The 21,121-nt window shown below is 31.0% G+C and overlaps 1 protein-coding gene across 1 annotated transcript in view; it reads left to right on the top strand.

The window, feature by feature from the left end:
* Positions 1–20,622, top strand: part of LOC106458327 (sodium/potassium-transporting ATPase subunit beta-like) — a 25,678-nt gene extending 5,056 nt beyond the window's left edge. The window contains exons 2-6 of the mRNA XM_013917836.2: positions 6,319–6,459; positions 13,413–13,532; positions 17,159–17,334; positions 17,795–17,908; positions 18,712–20,622. Of these exons, the coding sequence (XP_013773290.1) occupies positions 6,319–6,459; positions 13,413–13,532; positions 17,159–17,334; positions 17,795–17,908; positions 18,712–18,951 (791 nt within the window). The 3' untranslated portion in view covers positions 18,952–20,622. The remainder of the gene's footprint in view (positions 1–6,318; positions 6,460–13,412; positions 13,533–17,158; positions 17,335–17,794; positions 17,909–18,711) is intronic.
* Positions 20,623–21,121: the final 499 nt, after the last annotated feature.

Genomic DNA, 21,121 nt, shown 5'->3' with positions numbered 1-21,121 from the left:
TAATCTAAACGAGCGTCGATATTAAAATAAATATATAATAATATATCCGTCACAATGTATTACTCTCTTCAGTTGTAACCTTACTAAGTTAAGTTTCATGTTGTACGTATGAACAGCTATTGATGTACTAATGTCTTGTGTTGTAACCATACTTAGTTAAGTTATATGAACATGTTTTTGAGGTAAGTTTCTGTATTGTAGACCACCGAAGTATATTATTATTTCTACTTTATCTAACATATGAAGTGTGTTAGATTGTTTTGTATGATTGTTTATTATTTAGTCTTATATATTTGTTGATTTATTTGCTAAGTGCATCTAAAAATATGTTAATATTATACATACACAAACATTAACAGTACTTTGGTCTATTTCAGTTTTTAGTTCACATAATTAGCCATTACTGTAATGTTAAATATAACTGCGTTTTATGTGTTATTTCTGAGTTTTTCATATCTATTTGTCATAAGTAATTTTATTCAAAATACATTTTCACAGTTATCAAACTGTGGCGGTTACAGAAAATGCTAATTCTACAAAAAAAGACAAAACTTAGAATAAAAATTAGTGTCCAGTGGAGGACAACTTTTTAAGCACTAGTACCTCTTATTCACTGAATGTCTTTAGAAGTTTGTTCTGTAAAGTGTTTATACACTCATTATAAAAGTGTTGATATTGCTCAGATTTCCTGATTAATCTAGCACTCAAGTGTACTTTACCATTGATCTGTTTGAGGTGATATTTCTCCGACTTCACAGCCTTCATCGAGTATAGGGTTCATAAAGCATAGGGAGATGTATGTTTTATTAAGAAGTATACTGTGTAATACTGTATGTGTTACAAGTTGCTGTGGTATACTGTAAAATTGAGTTGTAGTTATTTCAAAATTAAAGATTAAGATACAAATCATAAACTTTTAAATATTGCACGCAAAGTTAAGCAACTTGGGATCATTAAATGATTTAGTATATCAGGGAAATAATCATAAACTTAAATATTGCACGCAAAGTTAAGTAACTTGGGATCATTAAATGCTTTAGTAAATCAGGGAAATAATCATAAACTTTTAAATATTGCACGCAAAGTTAAGCAACTTAGGATCATTAAATGCTTTAGTAAATCAGGGAAATAATCATAAACTTTTAAATATTGCACGCAAAGTTAAGTAACTTGGGATCATTAAATGCTTTAGTATATCAGGGAAATAATCATAAACTTTTAAATATTGCACGCAAAGTTAAGCAACTTAGGATCATTAAATGCTTTAGTATATCAGTTATGCAAGTCTGTTATACACATTTTTTTATTTTAAATTTCAGATTAGTTTATTATTTATGTTTTACAAAACTTTTGACTAGCTCGTTAACTTTGTTGCAAAACACCTCCAAAGGTCTCTTGATATTTTCTTGATAAATAATACACTTTGTGCAATTGCTGTATATTTCCACATCCAAATATATATATATATATGTATTACCACAAGTTACACAAATTTGACCTAAGATTCTGTTAGTTTTCTTTTATGTATTTTTTTATCACTTCTTTTGTGAAATCAGATTTGTATTCTTTGAATAAAGTTAAAATCGTTGACTCACCCTGTCGCATGCGAGTCTTCGTAGTTAATAGGCTTTACGAACTTTTTCCCCGTAATGTGACGTAAAATGTGACGTGGATATTGATTTACATCACCGAGAATGTGTGGTAAGAGTTGGTCGCATTCATGCCGTATAGACGCTGTACCGACACCGTTAGCATAGATTGGGTGCGAAGAATAGATCTAAAATTAAACATATACACAAAAGTGCAATATAGGTCACAATACGTCTAAACATTTTCAATCTATTTATATCACAGTGTTAAAATTGTGGCATTTTTTTGGTGATATTATAGAAAGTTTTAAATGTTACAGAAAATACTGGCCCATAAGTTAGGACTAAGTTTCGATCGAGGAATCGAACTTATATCAGTGGATTTGTAGACACTAATGTTTTTTTTCAAGATGTAAAAACAGATAAAAAAGTACTTTATATCATTTGGAAGAGTCATATGAATGAAGTTTTCACTAATATAAATGTTTCAAATTTTGCCTTTCCCGTTGTATGATTTGCATATTTCACATATTACCAGTCTAAGCAACACAAATTATTATTTGATCAAACAGCTTGATTAAGGAAATAAACAAGTGTAATCTGTGAGAAAATCTCTTTATTTAGCAACCTCAAGTAGAGCTAATGCGTAACTGGAATTGCGGTCGTCACGTGGTGCAGAAGTGCTAGCCTCCTAGCGAAGCATTATACCATTTGAAACTGCTACCCCACCCTTTCTTACAATCTTTAAAACCAGTACGTACATTCAAAACTGTAGTTGGGACAGTCAATATTTCGCGACAATGATATTTAATGTAGTATAAATTCAGTAATTGACACTCTTTAAAGATATTATAGTATAGAACTTGTGTTTTATAAAAAAAAAAAAACTGTAGTGTATAATTCTGGTATCAAACCCTTGTTATATGAAAATTGATAAATTGTGAGACATGCTGTTAAATAAAGTATTTATGACGCAGTATTCTTGATTATGCGAGATATATGATGTTGATTTGATTTTGCTATTTAAATTCACCATACATCGACAATAAATGATTACGAGCCAATGATCTAGGTTTACAATACATTGAATCACTTTGTAATGTCATAGTATGTTAGTATTATGATGAACATTATCATAGTTTAATATAACTGAGTGAAACATTTAGGGTTTCAAAACCAACACCTTTTTTGAATACAGAATGAAGACCGCTAATAAGTATTTATTTCAATAATTACATTCATTGTAATTTATCCATGTCGTTAATATACATTTATCGGTACTTCAACATTTCTGATGGTAAATAGATAAATAAAAAATCTCTTGCTACTAATGTCATAAAATATCCTTATCAAAGGAATAATTTAGACAGCATCAGTATTGTGAACAAATGTGGCCTAAATTTGCGAAATTATCTAACTGTTAAGGCTGTTTGTTTTTTGCAGTAAGATCTCCTGGTACTTGCTATCGTAAGATCGCGTGTAGTAAGTAGCCAGTTTTTAGGAGATCCGTGTTTCAGTCGGCAAAAAAATACTTCAAGACTTAGAGGTGCCCTTAACTTCTTATCGCAAGAACAGATTATTTGGGAGTAAGATTTTTGCGCATGGCCCGCAGTCTGCAGGAGTTGATTGTGTTAATATTACCATGCATATGGACAACTGAGGTCCACTGCTAGAACTGTTTAGTTTCAACTTTGTTGCGAAGTTGTGGGTCATGGGAAGTTAGGTTTTGAGATCGATAATGGAAGCTCATTGTTTTTTACACAGGGGTCATACAGCATTTACCAGTTAAAACAGTGTACCTTATAATTTTTGAAACTGGTATAAGTAACTGTTTAATTAATACTGATGAATTGCCACATATAAAGGCGGGAAGTTCAATATTCGTGAAGCTTTAAGTATGATAAATATAACTCATTTTTGTTTGTGAAGTATGAAAAGCTTTAACACTATGCTACATACGTAGAAATAAAAAAAATCACTTCACTAAACATGTATTAAGAGGCATTTCATAACATGCTAAACAACATTTTTGAGAATTTTTCACATATTTATTATGAATATTATATCTGTAAGCTAATGATAAAGGGAATGGATATATAATTAGAAAATGGTAGCTTATCTATTGGTTTACAACCTGCACTATACAGATTGTGTAACTGATACCAATAACTATTAATAAATGAGCAACAAAGAAGCATGGATACTACCATATGAACTATTGTGCTTCTGTATTAAGCATATGAGAACACTTTACTATGAGGGGAGATACTGTTTTTTATTATTATTTGTCTGTTATTATGTTTATTTATATACACATTATAACTTTTGAATACTACATAATAGAGGGTTGATATTTTGTATAGGAATAAATTCTAGGTAATGTTTGAAAGTCAATGGATAATTTATAGAAAAGTTACTTTTTTATACCTGTTTTTTTAATACTTTTTTTGGAAGGTCAGGCATAAATTGGTATTTTTATGTTGTTATAAGAATATAAGTATGGCACAAAAATGCATTTAGAAGAGCATAATTAAAATCATATCCAAAATTAAAGTTTTAAAGAAAGTTCAATATTTATGAAACACATTTTTTTCAAAAGGTTTAAAAAAAAAGCAAACAAAAGTATAAAATTTAACAATGCAGTAATTCTAGTGATTTTTTTTTTTTACAAAAGATTCTTTTACAAATGAAAAAATTTAATATGGCAGAGTTGTTACTGAAGGCACAATAGTCACAGAAAAATGTATTTTATGCTATGGGCATTAATGTATAAGATGTGCAATTCATATTTGAAAATATAAATCAAAATGTTTTCCAGTTATTTCTTTTAAAATATGGCAAAACGATTTTATATCTGGTGTTTGTGGTTACCTGCATTCTAACTCATAATTATTTATAAAATAAAATGTATACAAACCACTAAGTCACTGACTGATAACCTGATGTAGGTTGTTATATAACAAGAGTGAAGTTGGAAGGATTTGTATCAAGAAAATGATAAGTATCTTTGCACAGGATATTGTACTTTGGTTAGAGAAAAAAAAGTTATTTAATGAAAGACTAATTAGTTGTAGAAATTGATAGATGTTGTTGTTTAAAGACAAACAATCTCAATAAATTCATAATAACAAAAAAAAATATTGTAAACTTTTTCATTACTAGTGTACTTTAAATGCAAATAGTACAAGTTTATTATCATTCTGTTTTTATCTTACAAACCATCAGTAGTGTAAATAAAATGTTTCAAACATAGATATTGTACGAGAGAACTGAAGGAGTGCCTATAGAAGTACCACAGGAGTAACCATGAACTTCACTTACTATGTATATTTATTATTCTGTCTATATATTTGAATGACAGATATAGGTGAATAAAAGTTAAAACTAATGTTGGTACTATCAATGTGATAGTTTAAGTTAAAGAATGTCTTATGAAAACAAACATTTAGAAAACTTAAATGAAAGAAATTGTGAACTTTATAAAATCATTACTATAGACAATTTAAATTAAAGTACTTAAAAACACTATCATAACATTAAGAACACTTCAAGTGTTTAACATTTTCAAAATCATACTAATAAAACTCCTAATTTATAGTTATAAAGACTTTTAAATTAAAACTTTAAGAACCCATAAATCAAAATATTTATAACCCTTAAATTTACATATCTATCAAGAAAACGAGTTGAAAGTAATGAATCTATGTTACTAGGAAAATAATTTTTGTTTCTTACATCAGGCCATGATTGATGCCAGTGAAGAAAATTTTGGTAACATGAGCCATCTGTGTATGCTTGTAAGATTCTGTAGTCATAGCAATAAGTACAGTAATCAGCTGTATATATTTATTATTGTGGCTAATGACTGTGATGTGACCACAATACATAACTTTGTTAAGGATATTACAAGTATTATGCTCATGGGTGCCCACAAAAATATTTATGGGGGGGGGGTAAAATTTGAATGTAGGGCATCAACTTTTACAGTGTAAGCTAATAGATTAAAATAATATGTGTACTCAAACACAAATTTACAGTTTTGATAATAATTTTACATCATAATACGTGCAGGCACCCATGATTATGCTGTGCTCCACAAAATAAAAATTCTATTAGGATGGTCAGCAATACAGAGGGTAATTTGCAGATTATGAAAATGCAAGTAAATTAGGTACCAATTCCCTGCAAATGTTTTGTCAGATAACAATCTGCCTCACATATAAAAGCAGAGTAAATGGTCTTCCATATACATCTCACTTTGAAACACCTTAGAAAAATCTGAATACAGGCAATAGTGGACTATTTCACTGGTTAAAGGTGTATGATTTATGCATAAAAATGTGTGCTCCAATTATCATATTCCTAAATAGGAAGGAAAAGCATTTAAATTTTGTCTTAACAATTTAACTTTCTTTTTGTGTAACAAGATTTCTAAGTAACTTCTACTTGGCTAGTTGCACATTATTAGTGGAGATACAGAAAACAAAGTATTTAGTACATAATAAACAACTAGTTTCTATAGTGATTTTTGTAGTTTCTGTAAGTTGTATATTTAATAGTAGAAATATATGAACAATATATAATAGCTTTTTTGATAATTAAACTTGCACTTAGTTTGCAATGAAGTTTATTTTTAAAACTTTAAGTGTAGTTATTATGTATGCCAATTTGATGTGCGTAAAGATGATTGGTGTAGGCTGTAACAACTTATTTTTTTTCTTTCCACTAGCCAAGATTACAATTTTTTACATCGTTTACTATGCCTGCCTGGTTGCTTTTTGGACAGTAATGTTGATGGTATTTTATGTGACTGTGGATTACCATCAACCAAAATGGAAACTTGATTCAAGCAGAATTGGAAACAGTCCAGGTATCATGCCTTTTCTTGTTCATCATTCCAGTAATATTTTTTAAGATAATATGGATAATTTGTAATGTATACATACTAGGTAGTATATTTAAATGTAAAATAAATCTAAATAAAATATGCTTAATAAAAAGAATTCAGTATTTCAGCTCATGTCCAAAACTGAGTTTCATAGTCATTACAGGATAATGTGACATAGATTCAATTTTAATAAATGTAAGTTTTTTTCAAGCTCATTTTATAATATTTTGAATTAATTGAATTAGTATCTTGGTAATTTATTGGAGATCTTTATATAATAAAATAGTAAGGTAAAGTCCATTTCTTCCAGATCATAAACAGAACATTCATCTCAAAGTAACCAAAATTTTCACAATACCTAGTTTCATTCAGTTACATAATTTATTTATACTATTTTATTTTGTATTTTTTGAAATGAAGTGGAACTTCTATGAAAACAGTAGCCTAACTCTGTAGGTAGCAGAACTGTGGGAATGTGCTTCCCGAATTGTAATCTGGTATCAAAGTGTCCCTTTGAATGAGGAATAGAAACTTGTATATCATTATCAGGGGAAGTTGCTGTTTCAACTATGAAATCAATAATCACAGATAACATTGTATATAAGGTGACCTCAATCATTAGTATACCCACATCCTGATATTCATATTTTTCTCCTGCCTATGCCTGACTCACTAAGTTTAAGCTGTATCTGAAAGCTAGGTTTTATAACACAGATATTACTGTAACTCACTCACAATGATATACAGCACTTGATCCACCACACTGTTTTATCACTGTAAGACTCTTGATATAATATTTACTTGATTACTATATTTACTAGTTAAACAATTTACCTTTAGCATTTGTTAATTTTTTTTTCAAGTTATCTATGATGTATTTTTTTATTTCAAAAAAATTCAGGGTTTTTACTCAAAGCAGTATAAAATTCTGTCTATTCCAAACTTATTACATATTTTCAAAGAACAGTCAAAAAATACTCCACTTTATAAAGCAAGACAAATATGTTTTAGACCTTACAACAACAGTTTACAAAGACAAGAAATATGGCATAATGAGAATTATATTGTTTATTTTCACTATAAAAATTATTGTTAAAAACACATGTAAGTAGTCAGGACTTTTATGAAGTTACCTAGTGCTAAATCATTTTTGAAATGATCATCCACCTAAAAATGATGTGGAAATTGATGATATTTGTCCTGGAAGTTTTGTGAGTAAGGCTGTCTTTCATAATTGGCTCATATTTTGGATGAAATCTTTTTTTTTGGCAGAAATAAAAAACAACAGTAGTATTGTACATACATCTCCACATCAGTTCTGTATCCAATATAACAGTCCTCTCAAGTTACGCTTATTTTTGGATTTCGAAAACAATTATTTTATTTGTATCCAAGTTACAATGGCAAAGTAACTTATGAAATGCAAGCTCAAAATCTCCAAGGTGAACCTGTTTTTTGTCACACACTAACAATATCAGAAACACAAAACTTAGTTGTACAAGTACTTTTGAACTGTCTAGGTACTGTCCCCAGAACATATTTTTAATGCTTCTGGCATCTGCTTACATTCTCTTATATACCCAAACTTTTGTCAAGAAGTATCAGGAGATATTTTAAAAACCAAGGAAGATTTCATAACATAGGCTTATTGTAAATCACAGTTACGAATCATATGATGGGTTAATCATATGTTATAAGAACATTTCATATCCTGGGCTGTCTTTGTAACTACTTCCTCCTTCACCAGTCATGTTCAGTCTGATGTCTGTGATTACATGTTATTAGTCAACATTGTATTTTCCATTGTAACGGGCCTGGCATGGCCTGGTGGTTATGGATTTGACTCTCAATCTTCTAGTCATAGGTTTGAATCCAATCATTAAATGTGCTTACCCTTTCATCCATGAGGACATTATAATATGAAGGTCAGTCCCATTATTTGCTTACAGAAGCCAAGAGTTGGCAGTGAGTGATGTTAACTAGCTGCCTTCCCTCTAATCTGTAACTTCTAAATTAGGTATGGGTAGTGCACATAGCCCTAAAGTAGATTTGTGCAAAACTCAAGAAATAAACCAGCCATTGTAAATTTGTGAACAATGGCATAGTCATTCTTAATTCAAAACTTTAACAGATGTTCCACAACCTCTCCACTGTATTGATATAGGCTTTAAAAAATCATGTTTAAGCAAACCAAATGTTTGGGTTCATAGGCAAGTATTTCACAAGTATGTTGAAGAAGGGGATAACATGGACACCAGCATCATCCTCCATAGTTTGATGTGGAACCTGAAGTCTTATTTTCATTTTATCTTATCTTTTTGATGTTTTGACTATACACTGCAGGAATTTCATCATTGATAATTGGTGTCAACACATTCTCCTGAAAGTACTTAGTGTTCATGTTTTGCTTTACTGTTTACTTTGTGAAAGTTGAATATCTTATAGTACAAGAAACTTGCAATAACCAAAGATTTCAATGAAAACTTAATTACATTCTCTGTACCAAACTGGAAAGTTCAAAGCACTTCATGATTTGTAGAAACTCACATTTCTTGTCACATTCATTCAAGTACACCCAGACCTCATTCATTATTGTAACCTTCATCTTTTTCATATATAAGGTATTTGTACACCCAGGCTTTATTCATTATTGTAAAAAGCTTCCATCTCTCAAATTGTGGTTGCCCCCACGTTGAATTTTAGAACTAGACGAACTCCGTGTCTCAATAGCAGCACTTGTCCCATCACTATCTCATATAATACACAATCAAATGGTATATAACTTTTATTTGTAATATGCTTTTATTTAACAATGAACACTTGAAATTGCTATGCTCACCTAGTCCGAAAACAAATAAAGAAAACATGAACCAGTTCAAGCATTTTTGCCAAAACTGAGCACATCTCATTTTAGTGTATGGTACATGGCAAGACAAAAAAATAGACAAATTAAATTATAGAGCTGTTTGGTGCAATAAATGGATTTACCATATGGTTTCACATTTTCTCATAGGATGACAATTGGATACTCACATCTTTGAATTTCCAACCTTAATATCGCATGTACATACATCACCGAACAAAAGTGCGACTAGTGGATTTGGATATTAAAAAAGTAATAAAAAAAGTCAAATTCTAAATTTTATTTTTTTAGTGGATAATTGACACTTTTTGAGAGACTACTTGAAATTTTATTACATGCTCAAAGGATTAAGAAGCATCATACCTTGCAAGATGTCTCTACTCAGCCAGGTTTGTAAGTGGACCTTGATGGCATTCAAATGATGAAAACACACACTGAATGTAAATATCATCTCCACAATCTCCAAGATATTGCTGAGAGTGGAAGCTTTTGTTGACATAATGGTTGAGTATTTAGACAGAACTGTTATATTTCTGTGCTAGAATCTTTTCGTGTGTGCTTTTAGTCCACATAATTTCTCTCTTCTCCTCTTTAGTAAAAAAGACATCAAAATGGACTAGGATTTGTTAAATTCCAGAATTGCCATATGAATGGGTCTCTTCTCTAGTTTCTGGCCAAAATGTTTAATCAAAAACACTTATTGCCTCAGTTGGCATGCAGTTGAAGTTGGAAAACTTTTCATCAGTGTACTTTACCATTCTGTCAATTAGTTTTTAACATTACTTTTTAAACTGGCTGCCAAGGGGGGAATGACCAGATAACTCAATCTCAGCTAAGGATTTCTGCCTCACACTGAATTCAGAAGCATTTCTTATGTTGGTATAATTGTCTACTACATTCACACCAGCCTTCTCTACTACTCTGCACAGGAATTCTATGTCTGATAGAGGTTTGCCTTTATTAGCAATTAAACCTGAATTGTTAAGCAACAGTGTAAATCTTTTCTTTTCCATCTCCTTCAGTTTGTGCATTGCCTGCACAATAAGTGGTTGCACACCCCCACACTGAGTATTCTCCTGATTGTATTATGAAACACTTGCCATGTGAGCTTTGTTGCTTTTGTGTGCTATGATTGGTTCAACAGTGAACTTATTACATCCATTCAAGAAAGTATTTTATCTGATCCAGAGTGACTAGAAGCTGTTGTAAAATATTTCAAATATATAAAATATGTTGTAAACTGATTTTCCCTGGGCCTGGCTTTTCTTAAGAATTAATCATGGCCAAGATATTTTTCCAATGAGACTGAAACACTTTTACTTTTATTTCCATTCCATTTTTTATTTTTCATGGCTGAATGCTGCTATAAGCAGTTGCAGCAATATCACTGGTAGTTGGTTTACAGGGCTGTCTTTCTATTTTGATTCTTTTACTTTTCTTGCTAAATCCAAAGCTATGAGACAACGTGTCCCTTTCCACTCAAGATTGAGCTCTAATGTTTTTGGCTTCACTTTTTACTGTGCTTCCTAGTTTATTTTTAAGAGTACATGATTTGTGTGTCTTGATTGGCATAAAACAGTCACATGATGGTGAAAGAAACTTTGAATGAATTTTAAACAGAGTTTTCTGAGTAGTGAAGTATGACTGAGTATTCTTTTAAATGCAATTCAGCAAGAAACAGAAAAAAAATTGAATGTCTACTCTACTTTGCAACCTGTGTAAAAGTCATTGTACTTTTCTGTCGATGCGCTTGTTGGATTTTTTATCATAGCTATATATAATTTATGTAGCAAACTAGTTATTTTTAACATCTATTAATATGATTGTTTTAAATTTGACATAGAGCTGTGTAGTATATGCCACTTTGATTTCCCTCAGACTGTTTTTCTGTTCTTGCTTTAATTTTGCTGTGTAATTTGATATTTTGGAATATATGTAGACATCAAATTATCAATATAGTATTTGTCCATTTATTTACTGTATGGACAGTAAATAGTTTGTTTTACTTGTCAAACTATTTAGATAAAGTATTTACTTCAGTGATGTGATAGTGTTTTAAGGTTCATGTTAATGCTGATTATTTTATAGTGTAATTAATCAAATAAAAGGTATTGTAGCACCAACTCTTTGTGGTATTAGCAATAAATAACTACAGTTTAATTCTTCTTTTTATTAACTTCAACAAAACACACACTGCAACTTGTCACAACCAAATACTCTGAAATGTGGCCAACATTTCCACTCTAACAGATGCCCCCCCCACCCTTTCATAACACACACAAGCATTCATACTTCTGACCAGGAAACAGAACACATTCAACAAACAGGAACAGTAAAAAATAGTGTACTTCTAAGTTCCTCTCAATTTGTTGTTGCTGCAGTATATTTTATATGTTAATGCTTGCACAGTATATATTGCAGTGTAGCAATGCAATTTTAGTTATATAGCGGGATGACACAGTAATATCAAAGTTTGATTACAACAAGAGAGAAAATAAAATTCAAATAAAAAACTTCTTGTCTGAAGGACAAAGTGAAACAGAAAATTTGTTCTTGATAAAAATCTTGTTGTCCTAGGCATCGAGAAGTATGAATTGGAAACTGCTGAATGTGTATTACTGTATCTTAACTTTCATACAATATTTGCATCACAAAATAACACATTATCTTTTCATATTACCCGAGAAAAATAATATGTATCCAAAAATTTCACATTCTATCATATAAAAGTCGTATATTTCTGAAAATCTTAAATGATGATCTTACATTGTGAAATGTAGACTAATGGCAGTAAAATGTATAATAAATGTTTATACTACTACATTAATGTATTATAAGACACCGTGATGATTCTCACTTTTCATTAGAATATTCTAAAAAAAAGATTCTTGCATAAAATAATTGTAACATTTTTGCTTGTGCTTCTCTGAAATAGTAAGTATTTTTACATTAGCACTTCTTCTGTTGAAAGGCAATTATAAAAAAAAATTAAATTTATACGCTGTACATGCATCTTTATTAGGTATTAATTCAGAACCCAGTCATTTCAAAACTATTATAAAATAAATTCTGTTATATCTGAAAGTTAAATTTGAATTGAAGCAAACTGCAATATATCTTTTTTAATCTCATTTTGATTATCTAATTTTTTATAACTTTGAAACTTTTAATTTTCAATCTCATATAAGCAGTAATTTGTAAGATGTATGCAATTTAAGGTATTTGCAACTATATGTCAAAATGAAACACATTTATCTATATTAATTAGCAATATATATATATATTTTTGCTTTCTGTATTGATTCAGCACTTATCATTAAACATAACATACTTTATCATTACATATTAAAACATAATCTTCTGCATTAGGTAATTAATAATTACAAGGTTTTGTATTGTATGATTACTGATAATAACTTTCTGTATGAGTTCCTAAACGTATTATTTGTAGAACTAATGAATGGAAAACTCTTAGTAAATAAGTATGCTCAATAAACATTTGTTCAAAATTTCATTTATAATGCTACACATCCTGTTGTTGTAACCATTACTAACAAGTTTATATCCTACATTTTAACTACTATACTGCTGCTACTTTCAGGGACATTCTGAGAAGGACAGGTTGTGATGGTAGGAGCCAGGATTTGATCCTGGGTTTTCTTTGTAGAAAGGCTGATGCAGTATCTACTCAAATGAAGTCTTTTCCATTAGAGCTTGAATCAGCTATATGATTGATTTCAAGAAGGGTTTCCAGGTTTTACTGACTTCTATGCTAGGTTGACTAAGTGTTATCAGTTAGTTGGATGAAGAAGGCTTCTTTTTATCTTTCATTGTGTTCGGCTCATATCCTTTGTATTTTTATAGTGAAAAATTAGTGCATCATGAATTTTCAAAACTAATTGAAATGCAGAGGATTATTACCAAACTAGAGCAAATATTAATATATATGCAATACATAGAATTTAGGTAATCTAGAATATTTTTAAGGACAAACTATAAACAAAAGAGTTTTATATTGTATGAAAAACTTTTCTTTCTTTTGGCTAACTTAAGATATTTTTTCTCAATCCAGGTGTAGGTTTTAGACCCTCGCCACCTGAAGAAAATGTGGACAGCACCCTCATCTGGTTTCGTCATGGTAGCTCAAAGCAGTGGGAATATTGGGTTGATTCTCTTAATGAGTTTTTAGAACGTGAGTTCTTACCTTACCAACAAAAATTTGATTTTATGTTGTCAAAAAAAATTATGAAATAATACAGCATGTCTCGTACAAGTAACTGTACACAAAGGTACAGTGCCTTGCAAAAGTATTCACCCCTTACCAGTAATGTCACATTTTGATGAAATACAAATAATGTAAACAATTTTTAATGAACTTGTTTTTATTCAAAACTTTAATGATCAATCTTAACACTGTTATGTGTGAAGGAGGTTGAATGTCAGCAAAACCTGCAAAGAAAATATCTATTATTGAAATATATTGCTAATTGCATAAGTCAGTGCATGGTAGAAACACCTTTGGCAGCAGTAATTACTACCGTGAGTATTTTAGGATAGGTCTCTTCTAGCTTTGCACAATGGGATGGTGTAATTCTTGCCCATTCAAAATTACTCCAGTTCCAACAAGTTTGTTGGGGATTGTTAATGGACTGCAATTTTCAAGTCTTGCCATAAATTTTCTATTGGATTCAAGTCAGGACTTTGACTTGGCCACTTCAGGACATTCACTTTCTTTTTTCGAAACCACTCCAGTGTGGCTTTGGCCTTGTGCTTTGAGTCATTGTCCTGCTTAAATGTGAATTTTTGACCCAGTTTTAGATTATTGGCTGACTCAAGCAGGTTTTCCTCCAGGATTTGTCTGTACTTTACACCATCCATCTTCCCTCAATTCTGACAAGCTACCCATTCCCTGCTGATGAGAAGCATCCCTATAACATGATGTTGCCACCACCATGCTTGACAGTTGGGATGGTGTTGACTGGATAATATGCTATGTTGGACTTGCGCCAGATGTAATGCTTTGAATTTAGACCAAAAAGCTCAATTTTTGTCTCGTCTGACAACACAATACCTTCTCCCACGTCTGCAGCATCATTTACATGCTTTGTTGCAGACTCCATAGGAGATTTAAGATGTTTGTTTTTCAGTAATGGCTTTTTTCTTGCCACTTACCCATACAGGTCAGCTTTGTGTAGGGACCAGGATATTGTCGATGTATGAACACTGACTCCCATCTCGGACATGGAACTCTGCAAATCTTTCAAAGTCACTGTTGGCTTCACAGTGGTATCCCTAACCAGTTTCCTGCTTGCCCAGCTGCTTAGTTTGGAAGGGTGGCCTGATCTGGGTGGTATGAAGCACATTCCATTTCGTAATGGTGGACTTCACCGTACTCAAAGGGATAATCAGTGACTTTGAAACTTTCTTGTAACCTTCTCTGATCTGTGCTTCTCTACCACTTTATCCCTGACTTGTTTGGAAAGCTCCTTAGAAAGCTTCATGGTTGGTTGGTCATATCACTATGTGAGTTGTGGCTTGAACAACTCTGAAGTCAAGTTAAAGCACTTTGATTACACACAGACAGAGACCATTATACTAATTTTGTGACCTTTCAAACTAATCATTTGCACCTGAACTGATTTAGGGTTGCTGTAGTAAAGGGGCTGAATATTCTAATTTTCTTTGAAAATGTTATTTACTTACATAATATCAGCATTTTTTTAGCTTTCCCAGTTTGAAGTAGATTGTGTAGGTTCTAAACATAAAGTACCATTTGGAAGTTTCATGATTGCAAGTTCAGTCGGCAACAAAATGTGGAAACTTTGCATTGGGGTAAATACTTTTACAAGGCACTGTAAAATTTTCAAGATAAAAAATCAAATTCTGATGTAAAACTTAATTTTTAAGGTTGAAACTAACAGTCATCATATTCAAATCTTTATACAAAAATATGAAACTTTGTTTTGAAATTATTTTTGATATTTTCAAATAAATAAAAAATAGTTTTTCAGGAGCAAATTTATACCACATAGACCTAGATTACTTTGAAATACAAACTGCTTTCAATAAATATGAATCTATATCAAATTAGAGGCATTAGATATTGTACAAATGTAATACAACCTCAAAAAATGAATAATATAAAAAATGTTGTTTTTTACAGAATTACAAATGTGTTAATACTCAACAGAAAGACAGTGCATTATATTAATTTCTCTAAGTATAGGTTACTAAAGTTTTGTAAAATATATGCAATAGCATAATAGTCCCCAACATTTTTTACTCTAATGGCTGGCAGAATCTTTGTGAAAAGCTTACTGACTATTAGAAGTATAATGTTACATAACATAAATTTTATGGACAACAAGGAACCTATTGGTTCGCCTAGGTCAACCTTTTTTGCTCGTGCCTCCCTTTTGAGTTTCGTTTATCTCTATGGCTCCACCCTTCATAGACTGTTACTTAGGAAAAAAGTTACTTTATTTCCACACTGTTGATTTATAATAATATTATTTTTACAATATTGTATTGTTTTTAAATATTTTGTTTATAACATACTGTTTACTTATACAAGTAAAAAATATTCTGTTAATCATTGATATTTTATTCAGTTTTTGAATGTCTGGTTGAAGTGTGGTCAGTGATAAGCAAAGATCACCTCTCTTCACAACATCAAGATGGTTACGTATTTTTGATAGCAAATAAGTCACCTGACTAAAACCAGATTCAACCAGATAAGATGTGGGAAAAGTGATGAAATACAACTTTGCCTTCTCCCAGAGCTGTGGCAACTTATTAGCTATTCATTATTTATCCAGAAATAATGTTTGTCACGTTTGAATCTAGCGTGGGCTGTTATATCAATCTGCTGCCCTTGAGAATCAGTCAAAAACATTCACAGATACCAGACAAACATTTTGATTGTTACTTGAGTACTAGTTGCGTCTGGTAACTTGATTTCTGAGCTATGACAGATATGGGAAGAAGGAAACCTTTGATTCAATCTTAAATATTATAGTGGCTACTCAGAATTTACTGTGGCCCCCCCTAATTTTCCATCATTCATGTGTGGCCCTTTAGAAACATGGCATTGCCCCCTGGGGGCCATATGGCCCACATTGAGAACCACTGACCTAGGTCATCCCATCCACTAAACTAAGCTAAAAAACAAAAAGAAAAACTCATTGCAAACCCTTGTGATTTTAATATGTAATAATATTCATAGTATGCAGAATGTGAATAGTTTTACATAGGATTGTAAAAACAATCTTGAAAGGATTTAGAATCTCAATATCATGAATGTTTATTCACTAGATGTTTGTGTGGACTGGTAAAGTCTTTGGACCAGAGGTTGGGAACCACCATACAAACATTTAGTGTCTTGTTAAAAAAACATTTCATAACAAATATGTCATAGATTTGAAGATGTTTCTTGTCATATTTTGTGATAACCTGTTAGGGTACTTTTTCATTATCTTCAGATTGACTATGTTTGTGAATCTGTTTCTATAACCTATCAAAAGTGTGTGGATATAAATATTTTTCCTCTATCAAGAAGGTAATTTATTCATATTTTCCTATGTGTAGCAGTTCAATGTCTTATGTATCATTAGTCTATTTCATATTATAATCTCTTTTGAATAATCATACATTAATAATAATTATGCGTACCTAGCAATTTAGATGGGTTTATTACTGTCTTTCTGGGTTATTGACAAGTATCTGTCTTTCTGTAGCTCATTAGTTTACTGGGTATTATTATTATTTTTCCTATAGTAACAGGTTGATAAAGTATTGTTGATGTATTTATATCTGCAGCCTACCAAGGTGGACAGCAACATGGAGAACACTTAACAACATGCAGTTTTGAAGAGACTCGGAAACCTGAAGAAGTGTGCCACTTTAACTTGGATTTAATTAACAATAACTGCAGTAGTTCACGGAAATTTGGATATGATGTAGGTCGTCCATGCGTGTTGATCAAAATTAATCGGGTGAGTCATGATTATTAATTTTCCTACAGAATTGTAACTTTTGTTTATTAAAGATATTACTTTTAGTAGTTACAAATTAGCTGATTGTTGAAATTGCAATAAAAATATTATAAGGCTTGTACTACGCTACAGTAGCCAAATAGTTGAAATGACAATTGCTGAATGGAATCTAGAGAAACTGTTGCACATCTAAATAAGCTGTACTATTTGCCAAAATAAATTGGTATGAATATGCTCTGATATTTTTAATTGGCATGGTGAAGATAACTAACAAGGCAACTCGGAGACAAAAGAACTAATGTTGAACTTGGAACTAAAATTGCTTTCATCAGTAGTTCTTCTAACATTTTTCCTACTTTTGTATATTACAGGCTATAGAAAATTAAGTTAACCATATGGTGGAAAATTTCTAAAAGAGGGGAACTTAAGTGCTATCTGACATATTTTTTTTCTTTTTCAGATATATGGCTGGAAACCAGAACCTTATGACAACAATAGTTTGCCAGACAATATGCCAGAAGATGTGAAAAAGAAGTATGATCCCAGAAATGTCTACATTTCTTGTGAAGGCGAGGTAAATATCATCATTTTATTTATTTGTTTCTTTACCATTTCTTATTTTGGTTTGTAAGACTTGGAAACAACTTACTTTTACATGATAAATCATCCTTACTTACACAGAAACTATCATTTGTCATGTTATTATTAACCCCTAACTCAGTCTTTTGATTTAACTTGAAACAATATTGCTGCATCATTTTTGAAGCAAATATTATGGCATAAGAAAAAGAGGAAAACTCTGGACTGAATTAATTGAATCTTAACCTTAGACTCCAACAATAAAGTTAGGTTTCATGTTTTTTAAACACTACAAGGTTGTGTTGGCATAATTTTTATATGTATATGTGTACAATCAAAGTACGATCTTCTAATATTTTTTCCTTATCTTGGTACTATTAATTATGATTATAAAAAATAAACTAAAATATTTGGTGCATTCTACAGTTGGAAAAACTTGTCTGAATGGGTTAAAAATGAAGATAACCCTTTAAGTTTAATAAAAACAGCTTACTACTGTTCAGTTGTTAGGTGGATAGAAAACTGAACTGTTTCATTAATGTTTTATACTAGCCACAATTTATTAATTGATCTGCTTTTAAATCAGCTAGTCATGTAATGAATTATGATGTTAATAATAATATCAGTACTAGTCAAATTTGTATATGTATTCAAAATTAATTAAAATATCATTCACTGTAGACCTATCATTTGTTGATTTCATACGTGTTTTGCAATCATGTTTAAATTTATTAAAGTTCATATAGTATATATATGTGTGTGTGTGTGTTTGCAATTTTAAACTTTTATTTCCTCCAGAATCCAGCTGACAGAGAGAATATTGGACCTATTAATTACTATCCTTCTCAAAGCATTCCAAACTACTATTTTCCCTTCAACAACCAGCCAGGTTATCTGTCACCATTCGTGTTTGTCCACTTCCAGGACCCTACCTCAGGTGTACTGATGAACATTGAGTGTAAAGCCTGGGCTGCTAATATCAAACATGATAGAAAAGAACGGTTGGGAAGCGTTCACTTTGAACTACTTGTGGACTAATTTTTGTTTCTCCATACTTATGTAGTATAGCCATTTTACTCAGAAATTCATGCATAACCTGTTCCTTTCCAGAGAATCTGTTGTTTACTTTTGGACTTTTTAGTTGATATTTTACTCTCATTGCTAGCTTTTGTATTTCTGTATCTGTAGTTTCAAAGCTTCTCTCTACAAGGGAGAAGATAAAAGTTGTCCTTCATTTTAAGGTATCATCATGATGAACTAAGACTATTTTCTGTGTTCAAAATTCTTGCAGTTAGGTATGGAAGGACAGCAACAGCATGCAAGTAGATGGTTGATATATTATGTATCTTCAAAGAACAGAATACAGTTCTACTTCCTATTGAGAGAATACAGTATTGAAAGCTATAGCAAATTATAGTTAATTGTTAAATTTTTCTTTCACTTCTTGATTCACATTGTGTTGTATCAAGAGATTGTGTTCTATTCTTCTAATTTATGACATGAATGCATTTTAGAACATCATTTATTGTAATTATCTTGATAACTTATTTAGAGTCAAAACAAAATCAAAATATTGATTATAAGTAAATCATGTAGTACTGCTAATACCAATACATTTCAGGCACTGGTAGCACTTTTTTTTTCTGCATATCAAGAAAAAAAAAACATGATTTACTGAATAGTTTATTAGAATCATGTTAGTAGTGTTGCAGTTTCAAATAAGTAGTTGAAACAGTTATCATTCATAACTAATAGATAAGGATAGAGTGGTTGAAACCTTATTGAATGTTTAGAGCAACCATGACAAATTTGTCTTCTCTTACACGTTAGATTCTCTGGTAACCTTTGCAGGGAATAATAAAGTTGCACCATCTGTATCCATGAGTGAGACAGAATATGTTACTTGAGTCTTGTTTTGTGTAACACACAACATTTTGCAGCTGTTGTCTACTTCATATTGGCTAGACTTGTATTCAGGAAGAAGACAAATTCTTCCATCGATACAAGTAAACAATCATCCAGGCTTTCTAGAAACAGTTTCTAAATAATCAGACGTGTACTGACTTTCTTTGTATTCTGGTATACAACTTAGTAGCTTAGTGTGTTAGCCAAGAAAATTGAAGGTCCTTAGATGTTAATCATGAGAAGTAAACATGTGTGATTTTTTAAATAAAAACTGAGTTGTAATATGCTTCAAGAGGCCTGATCCAATATGCAGGTCATTACTCAGTAGAAACGAACTAGAGAATTCGTATGATTGTTAAAATATTTTAAGATCTGTTGTGACTATTCTCTAAAGTTTTTCATTTTTCTTTTACTCACATCTTTTTGTACATTTTTTCTTCCTAAGTATATTGTTTTGTTTCAAATTTTAAAAAGGTTTATCTGAAATTGTTACATTTCAGTCTGTAGATACAGATTTATAGTACAATACACATTTGACAAGTTGTAGAAGCAGACAGATTTTTAGTAACACTTTTCATATTTCCAGGTTATTTTGTTGGTACATGGAATGAGCCATTGTATGTAAGCAAATATTGCCCTTGGCATATGATTTCACAGTTACATAATTACAGTGATAATTTTGTGTTTTAGAAGAAAACCAATAACTTGTGGAATGCTTATTTTGTGAAAATGGAACACATTTCTGATGGATTTATCATTCTCATGTAACCAAGCTGAGAAAAATAAAGGTTGTTTGGAAATCTATAGGTGTGAAATAATTCCTGTTTTAAGAATGTTACTTGACTTTGTACAAAAAAACTGATTTATCTCTTGTGATAAAAGTTTAGATAAACGACCGTAAAGATGTAAATATATTTGTTTTTTATTACTACCAATGTTTCACTTTTACAGCTTCTTCAGGGTTAATACATACCAAACTGTTTGATATTGAAGTATACGTTAATTTAAAAAACTGATTGTGATGTTCCATCTCTCGAGTCTGTCACACCACGTGTCTCCAACAATGTATAAAATATCATTGTTGTTTCATTATTGTTCTAATATAGTATACTTATATTACGTAGCTATACTACCACGTGACATATAGTACTAAAATAAAATATACAAATAAAGAGAACCGAAATATGTTTTATGATTAACTGAAAACACACAGACAGAAAATAGAAGTTGCTAAGAAACAATAATAAGTGGAAAGGATTCGAAATTTACTAGCAGTGTTAGAAACTAATTGTAAGACTGTGTG

Source organism: Limulus polyphemus, unplaced genomic scaffold, assembly GCF_000517525.1.
Source record: "Limulus polyphemus unplaced genomic scaffold, Limulus_polyphemus-2.1.2 Scaffold445, whole genome shotgun sequence".
NCBI lineage: Eukaryota > Metazoa > Arthropoda > Merostomata > Xiphosura > Limulidae > Limulus > Limulus polyphemus.
This window is presented reverse-complemented; position numbering and strand designations above follow the sequence as displayed.